We start from the raw sequence: 20,889 nt of genomic DNA, 5'->3' as shown, positions 1-20,889 counted from the left end.
TGGGTGAACACTTGGGTTGTTTCCAGGATTTTAAGCTTTTTTTTTTTTTTTTTAAATTGTACTTTAGATGAAGGTTTACGGAACAAACTAGTTTCTCATTAAACAGTTAGTACACATATTGTTTTATGGCATCGGTTAACAACCCCACGGCATGTCATCAGTCTCCCTTTTCGACCTTGGGTTCCCTATTACCAGCTTTCTTGTCCCCTCTGCCTTCTAGTCCTTGCCCGTGGGCTGGTGAGCCCTTTTAGTCTGGTTTTGTTTTATAGGCCTGTCTAATCTTTGTCTGAAGGGTGAACCTCGGGAGTGACTTCATTACTGAGCTAAAAGGGTGCCCGAGGGCCATACACTCAGGGTTTCTCCAGTCTCTGTCAGGCCAGTAAGCTTAGTCTTATTTTATCAGTTAGAATTTTGTTCTACGTTTTTCTCCAGCTCTTTCTGGAACCCTCTATTGTGATCCCTGTCAGAGTAGTCAGTAATGGTAACTGGGAACTATCTAGTTGTACTGGAGTCTTTCTGGTGGACACCATGGTAGTTGTGTCTCACCTTCCTTTTCTGAGTTGTTCCTCCCTCATTAACATGAACTTACTGCCCCCTGAGGTTGCTATCTAATCTTTTGAGTTACGCTCGTCAGTTTGATCCTTTATAGATAGTTCTTAAAAGTGCATAATGCTCAAGGCAGATCTTTTTTTTTTTTTTTTTACATAGTTAAGCTAAACTATTGTTTGGTTTTAAGATGACTTCAGAGAATATTTTTGGTTTAAGGTTTGAAGATTGTCTCAGGGCAGTAGGTTCAGGGTTTGTCTACCCTCTCTGGCTCCAGAAAGTCTGAGTCCATGAGAATTTGAAATTCTGTTGTACATTTTCCCCCTTTTGATCAGGATTCTTCTCTGAAATCTTTGGTCAAAATGTTCAGTAGTGGTAACCAGGTACTATCCAGTTCTTCTGGTCTCATGGTGAAGGAGGCAGGTGTTCATGGAGGCGGTTAGCCACACATTCCATGTCTTCCTCATATTCCTGACTCTCCTTCCTCTTTGCTCCAGTTGAATAGAGACCAAACGTTGTGCCTTAAATGGCTGATTATGAGCTTTTAAGACCCCAGGCATTACACAGTGAATTAGGAGGTAGAACAGAAGAATTAAACACGTTATTAGGCCAATTAACTGCAATGTCACATGAAGCTATGACCCTAAACTTCCAAACCATGGAACCAAATTCCATGAGGTGTTTGGTTATACATAGCAGCCATAGCAGCTCCTCTTTTTTTGTTGTTGTTGGTGTAAATATATCTATCACACAGTTTTTGCCAGTTCACCTTTTACAGGTATATAACTTATGGACAGAAATTACAACAATCAGTTAACCTCCCTTTTCCCCACCCTCCCATCCCTGGTAACCACTAATAAGCTTTGTCCTGTATACATTTGCCTTTTCATGTCTTTTCATATAAATAAAGTCATACAATATTTGTCCTTTTGTGATTGGCTTATTTTGCTCAACTTATTTCACTCAGTGTTCGAGTTCCATCCATACTGTAGATGTATCAAGACTTCATTTCTCCCACTACCTGAGTAGTATTTCATTGTATGTATGTACCACATTTTGTTTATCCATTCATCTGTAGGCGTGCGTTCGGTTGTTTCCACCTTTTGGCTATTGTGAGTAGTCGACCTTTAAGGTCTTTAACACCTCATTTTGTGAAAATTTTAATGAAGGAAAAAATAGGATATTATTGTAGAGATTTGAGAGAAATCTATGGATAGAAAGAAATTATTTTTATGTACCAGACAATTTCCTTGCATGTCGTTAGTGGCTTCACAAAGATTTGGTTTTGGTCAGGGTTTAGAGTATTTGAGAGGGAATGATTAGAGTGGTCTGATTAGGTACCTACGTATTTTTGGACTTAAATTTAGGAGTCACCTTAAGTATTTGTCTGGTTTGTCAGCCATTGTGTTTTCCTTTTAGTAGGAATCTAAGCAATTTCAGAGAAATGAAGGGAAATTAAACTTACTTAATTAGTGTCTTCTTTGTCGTTTATTAAAGCCTTCTTTAAAGAGTTTTGTATGTTGTGTGTTGAGTTGATTCTGATTCATGGCAACCTCATGTGTTACAGAATTTTGCTAATTAATGTAATTAGTGTGTAAGTTTTCACGTTGATAAATGACCATAACCCTGGAATAATTTATGTAAGGGTTTCAGCATATTTTGTAGTTCTGTTTCATCAATGTCCTGAAGTCTGAGAATTTAACATAGTTAAAAACCAAACAATAATTTTCTTTTAAATAAAGAGCTTTTCTTGATTTGCTGAGGTTAGTGGTTAATAGGGTGAACTGAAGTCCTGGTTTGCCCAGGACAGTCCTAGTTTGCCTGGCACATTCACAATATAAACTTTTTCCAACATAATTATTAGTGCCCTAATTCTGTATTTCAATCTTTGGATGATAAATTACCTGGCCACTGTATTAATAGGATGGGCTTTGGCCTAAGGCAAATTCGAGAGTCCTGGCTGTGTGTGACTTTGAGAAAATTATAGTTCTAAATTTTCTAAGTCATAGTTTCCTTATCTGTTAAGTAGAGATTATAACAATATTTATATCTTAGAGTTGTAAGGATTAATGATAATGTCAAGCATTGGCATAACATCTGGCATATATGCTGCTGCTTTTGTGATCAATAATAATATTGATAAGAGAAAAATTGTTTTCTCTTGCCCTTTTCTTTTTTCCATGTAAGAGATATCAAACAATTTTAGGATTAGAGAAGATAATTCACTGTTGATTCACGCATGCTTGTGAACACATATTAAATTCACAAATACTAAGAGCAGCTTTCTGTCAGTCATTTTGTAAAACCTGAGAATACAGTACTGAACAGGACTGGCAGGGTTTCTTCTCGTGGTGCTTTCATTGTAGAGGGAGAGTCAGATATTAAACAAATATACTTATAATTGTGTAATGAAGAAATAGTGCTGTGGGAGCATGTAATAGGAGAACCTAACCCTGATTTATCAAGCCCTAGTTTTTTAGTGGTGCAGTGGAAACCCTGGTGGCGTAGTGGTTAAGTGCTACTGCTGCTAACCAAGAGGTGGGCAGTTTGAATCCACCAGGTGCTCCTTGGGAACTCTGTGGGGCAGTTCTGCCCTGTCCTATAGGGTCGCTATGAGTTGGAATCAACTCGACAGCAGTGGGTTTGGTTTGTTTGTTTTTTCAGTTGTACAGTAGCTTAGCATTCGGTTCCTAACCAAAAGATTGGTGGTTGGAACCCACCAGTCGCTCCGGGAGAGAAAGATGTGGCAGTCTGCTTCCTAAAAAAAAAAAAAAAAGGCAAAAACAAACCTATTGCTGTCGAGTCAATTCCAACTCATAGCGACCCTATAGGATAGCGGAGAACTGCCACACACAGTTTCTAAGGAGCGCGTGGCAAATTCGAACTGCCATGCTTTTAGTTAGCAGCCATAGCTCTTAACCACTATGCCACCAGGGTTGGAAACCCTATGGGGTACTTCTGCTCTGCCCATTAGGGTTGCTATGAGTTGAAATCGACTCCACAGCAATGGGTTTTTAACCCTGATTTAAAATATCCCAGGAGGTGCAAATAATTTGTGCTTGAGCACTAACCTACAGGTTGGCAGTCCAAACCCACTCAGCGGTGCTACAGAAGAAAGGCCTGGTGGTCTGTTTCCATTAAGATTACAGCCAGGAAACCCTGTGGAGCAGTTCTGTTCTCTGTCACATGGGGTTGCCGTGAGTCGGAGTTGACTCAGTGGCAGTTGGTTTAGTTTTTTTGTTTTAACCCTGCTTTAAACACCTTTGTTGGGAACTTCAGGGTATTAAATAAGGGATTGCGCTGTGTGGCAACAAAGAATTTTAAGACTTACTGTTAATTGTGAGGAGTCCCTGGATGGCTCAAACGGTTACATACAGCTACTAACCGAAAGGTTGGTGGTTCTAACCCACCGAGAGATGCTTCAGAAGAAAGGCCTGCCAGTCTGCTTCTGAAAGAGCACAGCCGTGAAAACCCTGTGGAGCACAGTTGTACCCTGAAACATGGGATTGCCATGAGTTGGAACTGACTCAGTAGCAACTGGCTTTTATTAATCGCATCTATTAACATTGTAAAAGCCAGTGGAGAGTTTTGATTGTGTGTTGCTAATCCTGTTTCCTTATTTTTCTTAATTTAAAATAAGATGTACTGGTATATTTTTGGTGCTTTGTTTCATTTTATAAATAAGGACAGTTGCCCAATCTTGCTTTTTGTTTTTTAACCAATAGATATATTGGGAGTTGATTTAAAAAATGAATTAAATGCCCTTGACTAGTGTGGAGAATATAATGGCTCTGAAACAAAAAAAAATCCAAACCTGTTGCTGTCGATTCGGACTCATAGCGACCCTATGGCACAGAGTAAAACTGCTCCATGGAGTTTTTAAGGAGCGGCTGGTAGATTCGAACTGCTGACATTTTGGTTAGCAGCCATAGCTCGCCATAGTTCTTAACCGTGCCATCAGGGCTCCATGCTTGAGTGGGGAGAAATAGCCGTTTCTATTTTGGAGATTGATTTTCAAAATTATAATGATAGCTTTGGTTCAAACTCTTAATCATATATTTTTAAAATTTTGTACATTTAAGATAAACTTCGCAAACATAAAATATATTGGAAAAGTAAATTTCATTTGTAAACTGCTATAAAATTTGCTAAATGAAATTCCTTATGACTTCTAATAGTTGAAATTTGAATTTTTCTTTTCATCTTCCAAAGTAATTTATAATAGATCTATATTAACTGTATTCCAGGCATAGATTTTCAAAAATTTAGTATTAATGACATTTTGAATTATAATTACTAAGTACTGTGTAGAAATACTTTGAAAAGTATTTACTTTTTTAAGATGTGAAGAGAACTTCTAAAGCACTTAATAGCAAGGAAAGGAAATCTAACAGCTATATAAAAGTTACTAGACTTGATGTGTTTAGAAAAATGAACCAATATGTCACTGTTTAGCTGTGCTCGAAATCCTGTCTGACTTATATTATGGTAGTATATCTTTAGTTTACGTTGTGTGGGTGAATAATTTACTTACCTAAACATTTTACATCAGAAAGTTCCATGTCCAGTGCCCGGATAAACCAAGCACAAGGTTTGCATCCTAAGTAAAATGTTTGGGTTTTCCCTGTTGAATATAGTTGACTCTTTTGTCTTCTGATTTTCTGCTTAAATCAGTCTTCTTAGTAACTCACTCAGTGTATTCATTCCTGTTTTTCTTTGGATTTCTTTTTTTTTTTTCTAAATTGTATCACGTCTGTTAAGGTTCACTTTTGGACCCACCTCCTCCTTGAAGTCTTTTCGAAATCTGCTTTAGCTTACCCTTTTATTTTCCTTTAAAAATGTTTTAAAAAATTACTTCCTGTGTCTATTTTCTAATTACTATGTGTGCTTGGAGTGCCTGGTTAGTGCAAATGGTTAACGCACTCAGCTGCTAACTGCATAGCTGACTGAGTCCACCCAAAGGTGCCTCGGAAGAAAGGCCTAGAGATTTACTTCTGAAAAATCAGCCGTATCAGTTCTTTTTGATGGGTTTCTAATATTTCATTATATCAGTACACCATCATTTATTTAACCGCTCCTTATTGGTGGAGCCCTGGTGGTGCAGTGACTAAGTGCTTGGCTGTTAACCAAAAGATTGGCAGTTCCAACCCACCAGCTGTTCCACCGGAGAAAGATGTGTGGCAGTCTGCTTCTGTAAAGATTACAGCCTTGGAAATCCAAGGGACAGTGCTTCTTTGTCCTGTAGGGCCTCTGTGAGTCAGAATCAACAAGGTCTTTGGTTTGAATCCACCAGCCGTTCTGCGGAAGAAAAGACCTGTTGATTGGCTCCTGTAAGAAGATTTCAACCTAAGAAACCCTGTGGGTCAGTTCTGTTTTGTCCCATAGGGTCACTATGAGTCAGAATTGCCTCGATGACACACAGCAACCCCACTTTCTAATACTCTAAGCACTGGGTATCGTAAGTTTTTATACATTTTTATTGACTAATTGAAGGAGTTAGACTTTCACTCCCTTGAAGCGCAGAGACTATTATATATCTCTAGTGTCTAACATAAGAATAGGTGTTTAATAAATTTTGTTTGTGTAAGGAATTAGTCCTTGTGCTAATTAATAGATTCAGGAAGTTATATTAATCCCACAAAGCCAAGTAAGTAACTTGAGACTGTATCCACTGTCAGGCCATACATGTGGTATTTATTACTTATACTGCCTTACCCAATTCTTCTGACGGTTTTAGGAGGTAGATAGGAGTTTTTGAATTACAGCGGCAGTGCTGCAGTATAAAACTGATTCTGCCCAACTCTAAGTCTGGCATTTTTCAGTAACGTACATTGTCTCTTTCGCATTTTAAGTAATGTAGTATTTTCACATTAAAAAAATTTTCCTTGTCTTCTATAAAGAAAATTATTATAGATGGGTTTTATCTTTCTACAAAAACTCCTCAATAAGTTGCTCACTTCTGTGTATTTTTTCAAGAAGCCCTGGTGCACAGTGGTTAAGCGTTTGGCTGCTAACTCAGAGGTCAGCAGTTTGAGCCCACCAGCTGCTCAGTGGGAGAAAAGACCTGGGAAACTGCTCCGGTTAATACTTACAGCCTAGGAAACCCTACGGGGCAGTTCTACTCTCATATATAGGGTCGCTATGAGTTTTTTATGAGTTGGACCCACACAACACACTCGACCCCACAAAACAACATGTTTTTTCTCTTTCTGTATTATTTTGTGATGATTGTTTAGAAGTATTAAAACTGGTAAGCCAGTTGCTCTTGGATATTTGAAGGAAAATTTAGGATGTTTTGTGTGCCTGTAGTTTCAGGGTTTTGTGGAATAGTGCTGGCCCTAAGTAAATAAATAGCAGTGTGAGTTTTGTTTTCTGCAGTCATGGTAACCACTGCCTCCGTGTATTCTTTTTATAAACGCAAGAAAAAGAAATCAACTGCACTCCTAAGCTTTCTCATGAGAACAGGAGTACTCGTAAAGTAAAAGATAGACAAAAAAAAAAAAAAAAAAGACTCCTATAAAAAGGAAATTGGGAAAGATTGTACTCATACACTTTCTGTTCTAACTTGGGAAAAATGTTCTTATTCTGTTTTCTCTTTCTTGCCTCTTTGGGATTCTTTTATCAGTTATCTTAGTCTTAAAATATTTTTTAAAAAATTATTTTTTTATTTCCCGTGGTTCTTTCTCATCTGTTTATAAGTGAATCCTGACTTCCCGGAGTTTGTAATATCTTCAGACTACTGTTTTATTTCTGAAACTCCTTACAAGAGTGGCTCTGTACTCATATGTGCTTTCTCACCACTCACTCATTTCTTTACCTGGCAATTTCCACCCGGTTCACAGAACTTGCCCTATTAGAAGTTAAAATGACCTCATAATTACAAAATCCACAGGCTTATCAGCTAGCTTTAGTCCTGTTTTAGTCTTTTTGGAGCAAAGTTCAACTCCCCCTCTTTCAGTGAGACACTATGTTTTCCTACGATTTCTATTATATCGCTTTTGCTCACCCCTTTCATGCAAACGTTTTTAAAGCTTCAGACTTCTGCCCTCTTGTTTTTCATTCTGCATATTACCTACGGTCCTTTTCTGTTATTGTCCTGTTTCATATATCTATCTCTAGTCCTCACGTGACTACATCTCAGCTGTATTTCCCACAGCCTACTAGACATAGGCATCTTCCAAGATTTCTGGCCAGAATTCCAAACCTAACTTAGCGAATCAGAATTCTCCATTTACACTTCTACCTCGACACTGGTCTGCCTACCTCCCCTCCAACAACAGCAACAATAATGACTACGATGACATATTACACCTTCCCTTATTGTCTTTATTTTGAATACTGGTCTCGCTAGTCTGCTACTTACTCTACTTTCTGAAATTGATTTATTTTCTTTTTCACAATTCTAGATAAGCCCACCAAGTCGTGAATTATTCCTGCCAGTTGTCTTCGGTGGATTCTAATTCATGGCAACTCCGTGTGTGTCAAAGCAGAACTGGGTTTTTCAATGGCTGATTTTTTGGAAGGTGATTGTCTGGCCTTTCTTCTAAGGTGCCTCCGGGTGGACTTGAACCTCAACCTTTCAGCTGCAGCTGAACAAGTTAACTGTTTGCACCACCCAGGGACTCCAGTGATCTGCTAATTCACTTATTTCCTTCACTGTCTGATTTTTTAATGCTACACTTAGGTGCATTCTTTTTGTCTTTAAAGTCTAGGCTCTAGGTTTTATTGATGGCCTTTAAAGCTCTGACCTGCCCTCAAATGACATTCCACTTGTAATCGATCTTTCACTATATCCCGCATATTCAGCTATTTTTGCTCTTCCCTTAACATTTTATTCTTTTGTACTTTTGCTTTTTTTTTTTAAGCTCCCCCATCTTGTAGTATATCAGATCTCTCCTCAGAGAACTGATAACTTACTCATTTTTTTAACACCCATCTCAAGTTTAATTTCTGATGCTTTGTTTGAATCCCCCAGAAGTTGGAAATTACTTTGTACCACAGATTGCATGGAACTTTTACTTTTTTAATGGCACTGGTTTTGTCTGCTTTTATAGTAAAGTTGTATAGATACTTTTTGGTTTGTGACTTTGTCATTCAGTTATTCATTAAGTATGCACATCTGTCTACAACAAGCTGTTGGAGACATCAGATATCCTGTAGTGAACAAAATAGATGTGGTCCTGCTCTCATGGCGCATATTTTATGTTTGGAGAGGCAGAAAATAAATAATAGCTATACACGTGTTTAGTTACAATTTTAAGTGATACAAAAGGGAAGTATACATAGTTAAATATTGTTATTCAGGGTACCTAACAAATTCTTATCTGGTCAGCAAGGCTTCTTTGGGGCAGGGCCTTATATAAATGTCTCAATAAATATTTGTTAAATACGTCGCTGTTGTCGTTTCTCTTCTGGTGTTTGTGCATTGTTGGTAATGTTTTGAATTCTGTTTATGTCTAGGGTGTAACCTTTATGGAAGCAGATTGCTAGGTCATTCTCCTGCAGAGCAGCTGGATGGGTTTGAACCGCCAACCTTTCGGTTAGCACTCTAGAGCTTAACCATTGCACCACCAGGGCTCCCTGTACTGAAAATAAATGTGTTAAATAGTTGACAGCCAGAGTAGTGTGAATTCTTTTCTCCTTCATTAGTTTCAAGTTCTTTTGCCTAATTTTGGGAGATTTATGCCAGAAGAGTGGTATTTTTGGTAGCTGATGAGTTATAGTTTAAGAGACTCTGAGACTTGAGGAGAAATTGATTTTGCAAACTGGAAAAAAAATTATCGAATTATTTCAGAAAGTTAGAAATTAGAGGAAAAGGTCACCTGAGTATGGATGACTTTATTTTTTCATTTTACTTTTTGTTTTTTTAGCGTTTGACATTATAACTCTTATATGTCCCTTGGAAGTTATCTCACCTTTAAGCCATGTTCCTTTGACCATTCTGTGCTCCATTATTATGTTACAAAATGTTTTTCCATTCCTATAGAAAACTCAATCATCTTTTGAAGTCCACATCATCTGTCATGTCTTCCTTTATCTCTACTATCAGTAATCATTTCTTGTATTTCACTTTCAGAGAACTGAGCACTTTTATTATGTTGATTGCTATCGAGTCGGCTCCGACTCCTGGCGACCTTATGTATAACACAATAAAATGTTGCCCAGTCTTACGCCATCTTCATGATTGTTGGTATGTTTGAGTCCATTGTTACGGCTATTGTGTCAATGCATCTTATTGAGAGTTTCCCTCATTTTTGCTGACCCTCTGCTTTACCAAACACGATGTCTTTTCCTGATGACATGTCCAAAGTGCATGAGGTATGAATCCTTGCTTCTAAGGAGCATTCTGGCAGTATGTCTTCTAAGACTGATTTGTTTGTTCTCCTGGCAGTCCATGGTATATTCAGTATTCTTTGCCAACACTGCAGTTCAAATACATTGATTCTTCTTTTGTCTTCTATTTTATTGCCCTGCTTTCTTGTGCATATAAGGCAGTTAAAAAGACCATAGCTTGGGTCAGGTGCTCCTTAGTCATGAAAGGCGTATCTTTGCTGTTTAAAACTTTAAAGAGATCTTTTGCAGCAGATTTATCCAACGCAATATGTCATTTGGTTTTTTTTTTGACTGCTGCTTCCACTTACATTGATTGTTGATCCAAGTAGGATGAAATTGTTGACCACTTCAGTTTTTTCATTATTTATCATGATGTTGTTTATCAGTCCAGTTGTGAGGATTTTCATTTTCTTCATGTCTAGGCGTAATTCATACTGAAGGCTGTGGTCGTTTACCTTCTTCAGTAAGTGCTTTAAGTCATCTTCATTTTCGGCAAGCAATGTTATGTCATCTGCGTATTGCAGGTTCTTAATGAATCTTCCTCCGATCCTGATGCCACATTGTTTTAGTCTAGCTTGTCATATCATTTGTTCAGCATATGGTTTGTATAAGTAAGGCTAAACCCTGCCTCACACCTTTTCCAATTTTAAACCACGCATTATCCCTTTGTTCTGTTTGAATGACTGCCTCTTGATCTGTATACAGGTTCTCCATAAGTACAATTAAAGTTCTGGAATTCCCAGTCTTTATAATGTTATCCATAATTTCTTACGATCTACGCAGTAGAATGCTTTTGCATAGTCAATAAAACACAGGTAAACATGTTTCTGGTATTATCTGCTTTTAGTCAAGATCCATCTGACATCAGCAGTGGTATCCCTCATTCCACGTCCTATTCTGAATCCAGCTTGAATTTCTGGTTCCTTGAATTTCTATGTATGGCTGCAGTCATTTTTGAATAAATCTTCAGCAAAATTTTGCTAGTGTGTGATATTGATATTATTTGATAATTTCCAAATACTCTTTGATTTTCTTTGGAATGGGCAAAATTCTCCAATCAATTGGCCAGGTCACTGTCTTCCAAATTTCTTCATATAGATATGTAAGCGTTCCAGCATTGCGTTCTTTTGTTGCAGCATCTCAATTGGTATTTCTTCAATTCCTGGAGCCTTGATTTTAGCCAGTTTCTTCAGTGCGGTTTGAACTTCTTTTTTTAGTACCAGTGGTTCTTGATCATATACTGTCTCCTGAAATGGCTGAATGTTGACCAGTTCTTTTTGGTACAGTGATTCCATGTTTTCTGTCTTCTTTTGAAGCTTCTTGTGTCATTCAGTTTTTGTCCTTAGAATCCTTCAGTAATGTAACTTGAGGCTTGAATTTTCTCTTCAGTTGTTTTAGCTTGAGGAATGCTGATCATGTTCTTCCCTTTTGATTTTCTGACTCCAGGTGTTTGCATGTTTCATAATACTTTACTTTGTCTTCTTCAACTTCTCTTTGAAATCTTCTGTTCATCTCTTTTACTTCACCATTTCTTCTGTTCTCTGAACTCAAGAACACATTTCAGAGTCTCTTCTGACATCCATTTTGGTCCTTTCCTTCTTTTTTGTCTTTTTAATGATCTTTCATTTTCTTTATGTACGACGTCCTTTATGTCTTCCCACAACTAGTCTGGTCTTCTGTCATTCGTGTTCAGTGCGTCAAAGCTATTCTTTTTTTTTCTTTTTTTAAATTGTGCTTTAAGTAAAAGTTTACAATTCAAGTGAGTTTCTCATACAAAAACTTAAACACACATTGTTATGTGACCCTAGTTGCTCTCCCTGTAATGTAACAGGATACCCCTCCTCTCCACCTTGTATTCCCTGTGTCCATGCAACCAGCTCTGTCCGCCTCTGCCTTCTCATCTCACCTCCAGACAGAAGCTGCCCACATGTCTCATGTGTCTACTTGAGCTAAGAAGCACACTCCTCACCAGTAGCATTTTATGTCTTATAGTCCAGTCTAATCGTTGCTTGAAGAGTTGGCTTCAGGAATGATTTTAGTTTTGGGCTAACTGAGAGTCCAGGGGCCATGTCCTGTGGGGTCCCTCCAGTCTCAGTCAGACCATTAAGTCTGGTCTTTTTACTAGAATTTGAGTTCTGCATCCCACTTTTCTCCTGTTCCATCAAGGATTCTCTGTTGTGTTCCCTGTCAGGGCAGTCATTGGTGGTAGCCGGGCACCATCTAGTTCTTCCAGTCTTAGGCTGATGGAGTCTCTGCTTTATGTGGCCTTTCTGTCTCTTGGGCTCATATTTTCCTTGTGTCTTTGGTATTGTTCATTCTCCTTTGCTCCAGGTGGGTTGAGACCAATTGATGGCCGCTGCTACTCAGAGCTGTTCTTGAAATAGTCTCCAGATTCAGAAGGAATGTATTCAAGGTTGTACTTTGGACTTGCTTTGATTTTCTTCAGCGTCAACTTGAATTTGCACATGTGCAGTTGATAGTTTGTTCTGCAATTGGCCCCTGACTTTGTCTTGACTGATGATATTGAGCCTCTTCATTGCCTTTACAAATGTAGTCTATTTGATTCCTGTATAATCCATCTGGTGAGGTCCATGTAGATTGACATCAATTTTGCTGTTGAAAAAAAAGTATTTATGACGGATAAGTTGTTGGTCTTGCCAAATTCTGCCATATGCTCTCTGGAGTCGTTTCTATCTCCAAGGCTGTATTTTCCATCTAGTGATTCATCTTCTTTGTTTCTAACTTTTACATTCGAATCACCAGTAATTATCAATGCATTTTGATTGCACATTCAGTGAATTTCAGACTGTAGCAGTTCATAAAAATCTTCAATTTCTTCATCTTTGGCATTTATGGTTGGTGTGTAAATTTGAATAATAGTAGTAGTAACTGGTCTTCTTTGTAGGCATATAGATGTTAACCTATCACTGACAGGGTAGATCTCAAAATGTTCTTTTTATTGATGAATGCAATGCTTCAGTTTTGTCGTTACTAGCATAGAAGACCATATGATTGTTGGATCCAAAATGGCCAGTACCAGTCTATTTCAGCTCACTAACACCTAGATATTGATCTTTAAGCATTCAGTTTCTTTTTGATGGCTTCCAATTTTCTTTGATTCATATTTCATACATTCTACATTCAGATTACTAATGAATGGTTGCAGTTGATACTTCTCATTTTGAGTCATGCCACATCAGCAAGTGAAGGTCCCCAAAAGCTTTACTCCATCCAATCAGTAAAGTAGACGCTACTTTGAGGAGGCAGCTCTACCCCACTCGTATGTTGAATGCCTTCCGATCTGAAGAAGCCCTCGTGGCACAGTGGTTATGAGCTATGGCTACTAATCAAAAGGCTGGCAGTTTGAATCCACCAGCTACTCCTTGGAAACTCTATGGGGCAGTTCTACTTTGTCCTATAGGGTCCCTATGAGTCGGAATCAACTTGACAGAAATGGGTTTTTTTTTTTTGGTTCCTAGTCTGAAGAGCTCACCTTCCAGCACTATATCAGACAGTGTTCAGTTGTTACCTTCATGTTTTCATTGGCTAATTTTTGGAAGTAGATTGTCAGGCCTTTCTTCTTAGTCTGATTCTAGAAGCTCTGCTGGAATTTCTCCACCATGGGTGGCCCTGCTGGTATTTGAAACACTGGTGGCATAGCTTCCAGTATCATACCATCCATAGCACGGCAAATTGATGGATGGTGAGCACTTCTGTGTAGTACTTCCATCAAAGGTGCCTTGGAAGAAAGCCATGGTAGTCTACTTCCAAAAGATCAGCTGTTGAAAACCCTGTCGAGCACAGTTCTATTCTGACACACACAAGGTTACCTTGAGTAGGTATCGACCCCACAGCAACTGGTGGTACTGTGTACATAAGATATGGGGGGGGGGGGTTGTAAAAAAGAATAAGACTTTATTGAACTCAGTACACAATCTGTTTGATTGACAGTTACAACAATATTACATGCTTATGTTAAGTATATTTGCTTACTATAATATGGCATGTATCATAGTTGACTGTCAGCTGAATAGATTGTCTCCTGACTTCAGTGAGGTCTTCTTCCCTCCCCGCCACCCTGAATATCTTATGTAGATTAACAGCCTAGTGGTTAAGTATTTGCATCACCCAGGGATTCCATGTACACAGTAGGTTCCCAGTAAGTGTTCGTTAAATGAAATTATTCCCTTAGTTTGTGATGCCTTTCTTATTCATGGATTGTAATCTCTTTGACACAGACTGCTTAGGCTGTGGATAGATTGTATAATCTCTTAAATATGTTTGTCATGAAACCAGTAACGCCTTCCCTCAAAGGGTTAGGTTATAATTAGCTAGTAAAATACTGTGGAGATGAAAAAGTTAAGCCTTATAATCATCCTATTAAAGGTGAGTTACTAGTATCAGGTTTGTAAATAAAAGCTTTCCCAAAGCTTGAGGTTAATAAAATGGTACTGAAGTAATTATTTTGTACCTATTCACATTTTAGTTGTTGCTTCACTTAAATCCCTAGGTTTATTTGGAGGGAAGGAGACTTCTGTAATACTATTCTTTCTGAGGTCTCTATCATAGAGCCAAGTCATGATCGAAACCCCACCATGATAAGTACAACAGTATAGGGAAGCAGTTAGGATGATATATATTTTACATATAATTAAAATATATGCCAGAGGTCCTCAAACTTTAGTGTACTAAGAATCATTTGGAGGCCTGCATTAGAAAATGTCCCGCTTCCAGAGATTCTAGTTTAGGAGGGTATGTTTCTTTAATGAGAAGTCCAAGTAATTTCTCATTCAGGTGGTGTGTGGACAACACAATGAGAGACACTCTTGACTGGAAGAGAAAAAAGCCGGTAGCATATGAAAATGGTCAGTAAATAAACATACAGATTAATTTAAATTGATATTCAAAGAGTTATATACTCGGAATTACTAGACTTAAAATAATTTACTATATTTTAAAAATTACTAGACTTAAAATAGTTTACTACTTCTTTGTTTTGTACTTTTGTCTTTATGCTTATTCCCAGAGTGTATCTGTGGAGCTTCAGTACCTACAGATTCTTTGTGAACAAAGATTTAGACAGTATATAAACATAGAAGTTCGTATTAGAAGTTCTTAGAAGTCCTGCAGCAAATAAACTTGGACCTCATTGTTTCCTAAACTTATTTGACTATGAACTCCTCTTTGTTTCTTCTCATAATTCTTATTAATGATTTATGAACAAGCTTGGAGAAATCTTGCTTGTTGTTTTTGCTTCACATGGTGGTTCGAACCCATCAGCTGCTTCACTGGAGAAAAGACCTGGCAATCTACTTCCGTAAGGATTTTAGCCCAGGAAACCCTATGGGGTAGTTCTGCTCTTGAGTTGAAATTGACTCAACAGCACACAACAATTGTGTTGAATTAAAAGTGTTTAAATTAAAGAGCTTAAAATCTTGCTAGAATTTCAAGACTTGGACATGATGCTTTAACAATGGTAAATGCATAAATACTAAGTTGAATGTAATTAAGGGTGAAATACGTGGTGTCGAATTGGGGTAGCAGTCAATTTAGGTTAGACAGTTCAGATAAGATTTAGTGGAAGAAATGGGTTTTCAGATGGATCTGAAGGATGGGGAAGAACTTGTTTAGGTGTGAAGTGGATTCCATGGCAATGAGGAATGCTGGCCTGGGCTATTTAAATTGCTGGTTTACAATTATTAGTTTCTGTATTCACAACACATGAAGTTGCCTCCTCAGTGATTACTTGTATATGCCCTCCAGTAGTGGTTTTCAAACCCTAATGTGCATGTGAATCACATGGGGATCTTGTTAAAATGGTTTCTGATTCAGAAGGTCTGGGGTGGGGCCTGAGGTTCTGCGTTTCTGATAAGCTTCTGGATGATGCCCAAGCTATTGGTCCTCGTTGAAGTAACAAATGTAAAGAGTAATTAAGTATTGAATGAGTAACTGAGTTAGATGACCTTTAAGTCACACTTTAACCTTGATATTCTTGGATGGATTGTTTTAGGTAGTATAGAGAGAACTATATTAGGAATGGAAGGATCGAAATTCTAGTTTCATGCTCTAATTTTGTCAGTTATTTTAACCATGTGAATTACCTCTGCGCTTCAGTTCTTTCCTCTGTTAAAGGGTGGGAGGTTGGAGACAGTAAAGGCCTGGAGAAGTGAATAGCACAATTTAAAAAGCATTCATTTGTTAAGTACAGTAATCGTGTTTTTGGACAAAGTATCATTACATGCTTAAATTTCATATTAAATGGGTTTCCCCACCCTTTTATTGGTGATAGTTTGGCAGTAGCTAACCAGCTTTTCTTCAGAACCTAACCTAATAAATGGTGGAGTATGTTATATAACTAACATGTTTATTATCCTTGATTGTAGACACTCTGGTGTTTGAATTTCTAATTGTTATTCCTTTTGTGGTTTGTAGTATCAGGTGGCTTGTGGCTTTAAAACTAGGGTAAATTGTATTACAGCTCAAAATTAGAAATTGGTCTTTTGGGGAAAAATTTTTAATTCTATAGGTTATACTTGGATACCCTTTAAACAAGTACTCTGAAAATATTGGAAACCCTATGGGGCAATTCTGCTCTGTTCTGTTGGGTTCCTATGAGTTGGAAACGACTCGACGGCAGTGGGTTTTTGGTTTTTATCTTATCACAAAATGGGTGGTTTAAAGAACAGAAAATCATTTTATCTGTTATGGAGGTATTGTCTGTGTTGATTCCCTCTGGAGGCTTTGAGAGAGGATCTGTTCCATGTCTCTTTCCTAGTTTCTAGAGGCCGCCCAGCAATTCCTGGCAGTGATGTCTGTCTTCCCCCATGTGTTGACTGTTTCCATGTCTGTTTTTCCTTTTTATAAGACATCGCTCAGAAGGGGTTAGGATTAGGACCTACCCTACTCTGGTGTGACTTTGTTAATTTCACTGATTACATCTGCAAAGAAAAATCCCTCTTTCCCCCAAAAAGATCACATTCACGGGTACGGGGATTAGGACCTCAGGATATCTTTTGGGGACGCAATTCGATCCATAATGTGTAGCATATTGAAAATGATTGTGTATATTTTAAAACATTGATCTGTAATGTAAAATAATACATTATAAAACATTAGCGTATACATTAAATCTTTCCTAAAGAAAAGGAATCAGGAGGTACAGAGGAGGAAGATTGCTGTGCAGAGACAGTACCTACCTGGAATCTGTGAACGTGGGGCTGGGGAGAGGACAATGGAATGTGATGGATGGAGAAGGACTCTGGAATGCTTGAGAGATTGGTTACGTTGAGCAAATGATTTAATTGAATGAACAAAAATAAATGTATTGAAGATACATGGAAGCAGGTTTTTCGCTGCCTGAGAAGGCCTTGAAAATGGCAAAAGCTAGCATTAGAAGCATTGGTGTAAACTCGTTTTTTAAAAAAATTATTTATACACAGGTATAGCAATAGCAATAGGTACATATTTGTGTGTTTATTTAAAATATATGTCTATGTATGCCTGTACATTCGTATGTTTCCCAGCTCTGTCTGCTGAGTCGTTGTGTTGTTAGGTGCCCTCAAGTCAGTTCCGACATAGCGACCCAGTGTACAACAGAATGAAACACTGCCCAGTCCCGCGCCATCCTCACAATCGTTGCTGTACTTGAGCCCATTGTTGCAACCACTGTGTCAATTCATCTCAGTAGATACTGCTTGAATAAATATTGTACTTGATTATCCAAGAATATTAACAATTCTGTGCATTTTAGTAGGGATGATAACACACATTTTTAACCTCGTCTTTCAGAAAGCTGAAGTTGATGGTAGTTTAAGTGATAGCCACGTGTCTCCACCAGCCAAACGCACTTTGAAACAACCTGATTCTGTTTGCAAAGACAAATCAAAATCACGAAGTACTGGTCAGCGAGAGGAATGGAACATAACAACTGGACAGTCCAGGTGAGAAGAGAGAACTCATTGACCGGTTTTTCATGAATTATTTGATTGATTCAGGGTTGCTATTAATGCTAATTTTCTTAACCTGTAAAACCACTTGTGTCTGCAGATACTTATAAATAAAGTTGTGGTAAATTTTACAATTTTTGTATGTAATTTTATTTTTTCCAAATATGCTAAAAAATAAATTTGCTTTATAAAAAAAAAATTTTTTTTTATGTAGTATATACAATATAATACATATGTAGTATAGTAATAGAAACTATTAATAGAACAATAAGGTCTTTAATAGGTCTTGAATATGCATATGTATTTATAGTCCTGAAAATTCAAATAAAAACATAGGGTCAGAATTATATTTTTTACTTGAAAATAAAATCTCCCCCTTCTAAAATTATTGAATATTCCACTTGATACACTAAAGTATAATGAGTTAAATTAATTTTTAAAGAAGTCTTTTCATCTGTTACTTTTTTCAACTTAAATTTGCTCTGCGTCTGAACCAGTATTTATGAGCACAATTTAATTTTACTCAGCTTCAAAGTAAACAATATAGGTAGGATAGGCACACACATTCACAGAAAAAATCTAAACATTTAAATCAGAATCTTTCACTTTCATCATTGCCTGAATCTTTGATGTAGAAGTGCTGATGATGCCCCAGCTGCAAACAGAAGAGGGAAACCCTTTGTCTTTTTTCTCTCTTGAAATATTTTAAAATGTTTTGATTTTATATGTACAAGCAAATATTGGATAGTGTTATTCTTTAATTAAAAAAAAATTTGGAGTTTTATATATATATGTAAGATTCATTTTTTATTATCTTTAATGGCTATCATTATACAAATGGAAAAACTAATTGAAGAGACAACTAATTTTTGGGTTATACTTGTCATCTTGAAAGAAACTGTCTTTACTCTTATTAAAATGAAGAAGAAAATTAAGTGTTTGTATTTAAATGTTTTAAAAATAATCCTTTTACTATGAAATCCTCCAAACCTCTCCCTCAACCCGTCAGAAACTAAAACAAAAAACTGAAAAAAAGGAAGAAATTGGAAATTGAACTCTCAGGTATTTCGTATTCATTTGACAGGCCCTGTAAGTTTACTAGTCTTTAAAGGGTCTGTACTTAGTACAACATGTTCTCTAAGAGGTACCACTTAATTTTAAATGTTTTATTTTGCATTCTCTGGCAACTAAGTAGAAAATACATGAATCATGCTGTCTTGATTTTTTTTTTTCCTTTCCCACACTTATTCATCTGTGAGATGGAACAGGTCCAGGCGATTATAATGATATTATTTAAAATGATTACTGCATTTAATTACACTTTTAAACATGATCTACTTGTTGTAATCTGTACTCTGTATTTATTAAATGAATGAATCATTTTTCTAAATATATGGTTTAGATGTTCTGTTATTAAGTTTGACTTCTAACTAAAAGATAAATTTGACAGTTACTCAGGTGTGAGTATATAATACACTAGATTTCCCATGTCTTATCTACTCAAAGGACCTTTTATGCAAATTGATCTTGAGTATGTTTTTATACGAAGAGGACTCAAAAATTCTTGTGGGGGAGTGTAGGGAGAGTCCTTATACTTCCATTAGGTACCTTAGGGTGTGATATTCCTTTAAGTACATTTTGAGTAAAAAGCTTAAAACATTTCTACCAATAAATTTATTGATTCTGTTTTGTCAGAAGAATGTTTAGTGGCTCACAAAGTTTAAAAAGTCTTTTGAGTTAAACTTTCACCTAGGAATAAGAGTAAAGTACTGAACTATTAGTAATAGAATTTTTTGGTGTTTCAGATAGCCCGAAAAGAAAATACTATTTGACCTATTACATTCCAAATAATTGAATTTTAAGGAAAACTTGTACTGTAAATATATGAAAATCAGGATTTAGTTGAAGGCTTGTTTATGTTTTTATGCTGTGAACCTCAGTATCCTGTTTCCTTTATTTTGGTAATCTAAGCTCTATGAGCATCTAAAGTAAAGTTATTGACGTTCTTTCAAAAAAATAATTTGTTAGAGATACAGCTCAGGTGGAGGAAAAAACTGAATATAGACAAGTATTAGTTATTAAAAAAATTTTTTTTTATTAGCTGTGAAAAATAACTAATCCTAAAGGACTTTACAAAGACTGCTAAATTCTTTTTTTTTTAATTGTGCTTTAAGTGAAAGTTTACAAATCAAGTCAGTCTCTCATACAAAATCTTATACACACCTTGCTATGTACTCCTAGTTGGTTTCCCCGTTATGAGACGGCACACTCCTTCTCTCCACCCTGTATTCCCGTGTCCATTCATTCAGCTCCTGGCCCCCTCTGCCTTCTCATATCTCCTCCAGGTAGGAGCTGTCCACATAGTCCCATGTGTCTACTTGAGTCTTGAAGCTCACTCCTCATCAGTATCATTTTCTGTGTTATAGTCCAATCCAATCCCTGTCTGAAGAGTTGACTTCGGGAATGGTTCCAGTCTTGGGCTAAGAGAGGGTCCGGGGGCCATGACCTCTAGGGTCCTCCAGTCTTCTTCAGACCATTAAGTCTGATGTTTTTCCGAGAATTTGAGGTCTGCATCCCACTGTTCTTCTGCCCCATCAGGTATTCTCTGTTGTGTTCCCTGTCAGGAAGACTGCTAAATTCTTGAAAGAAATTACCATGGATTGGTGAAATAACTTTTTTAGGCATAGGTAATTGGATGAAAACCCAAAAACCAAACCCACTGCCGTCAAGTTGATTCCAACTCATAGCGACCTCATAGGGTTCCAAGGCTGTAAATCCCTGTGGAAGCAGACTACCACATCTTTCTCCTGAGGAGCTGCTGGTGGTTTCAAACCACTGACCTTTCAGTTAGCAGTTGATTGCTTTAACCGCTGCACCACGAGGGTTCCTTAACTGGATGAAGGTAGAGGTAAAAGTAGACGTAGAATTTTCTGAATCTTCATAAGTGTTTTGAGATAGGTCATGAGCTTTCTTTTGTGGGGGAAATCTCTATTTGTATAACTGAAGTCCCAAGTATATCAGCATTGCTTCATATGTTCTTTATCTTATATGTACAAATTCTCAA

The 20,889-nt window shown here is 37.2% G+C and overlaps 1 protein-coding gene across 5 annotated transcripts in view; it reads left to right on the top strand.

The window, feature by feature from the left end:
• Nucleotides 1–20,889, top strand: part of ATAD2B (ATPase family AAA domain containing 2B) — a 160,834-nt gene that overhangs the window by 12,470 nt on the left and 127,475 nt on the right. For all 5 annotated transcript variants that reach the window (XM_049905124.1, XM_049905122.1, XM_049905123.1 and 2 more), the window contains exon 2: nucleotides 17,668–17,819. In XM_049905124.1, coding sequence (XP_049761081.1) covers nucleotides 17,668–17,819 — 152 coding nt within the window. The remainder of the gene's footprint in view (nucleotides 1–17,667; nucleotides 17,820–20,889) is intronic.

This window comes from Elephas maximus, chromosome 12, assembly GCF_024166365.1.
Source record: "Elephas maximus indicus isolate mEleMax1 chromosome 12, mEleMax1 primary haplotype, whole genome shotgun sequence".
NCBI lineage: Eukaryota > Metazoa > Chordata > Mammalia > Proboscidea > Elephantidae > Elephas > Elephas maximus.
This window is presented reverse-complemented; position numbering and strand designations above follow the sequence as displayed.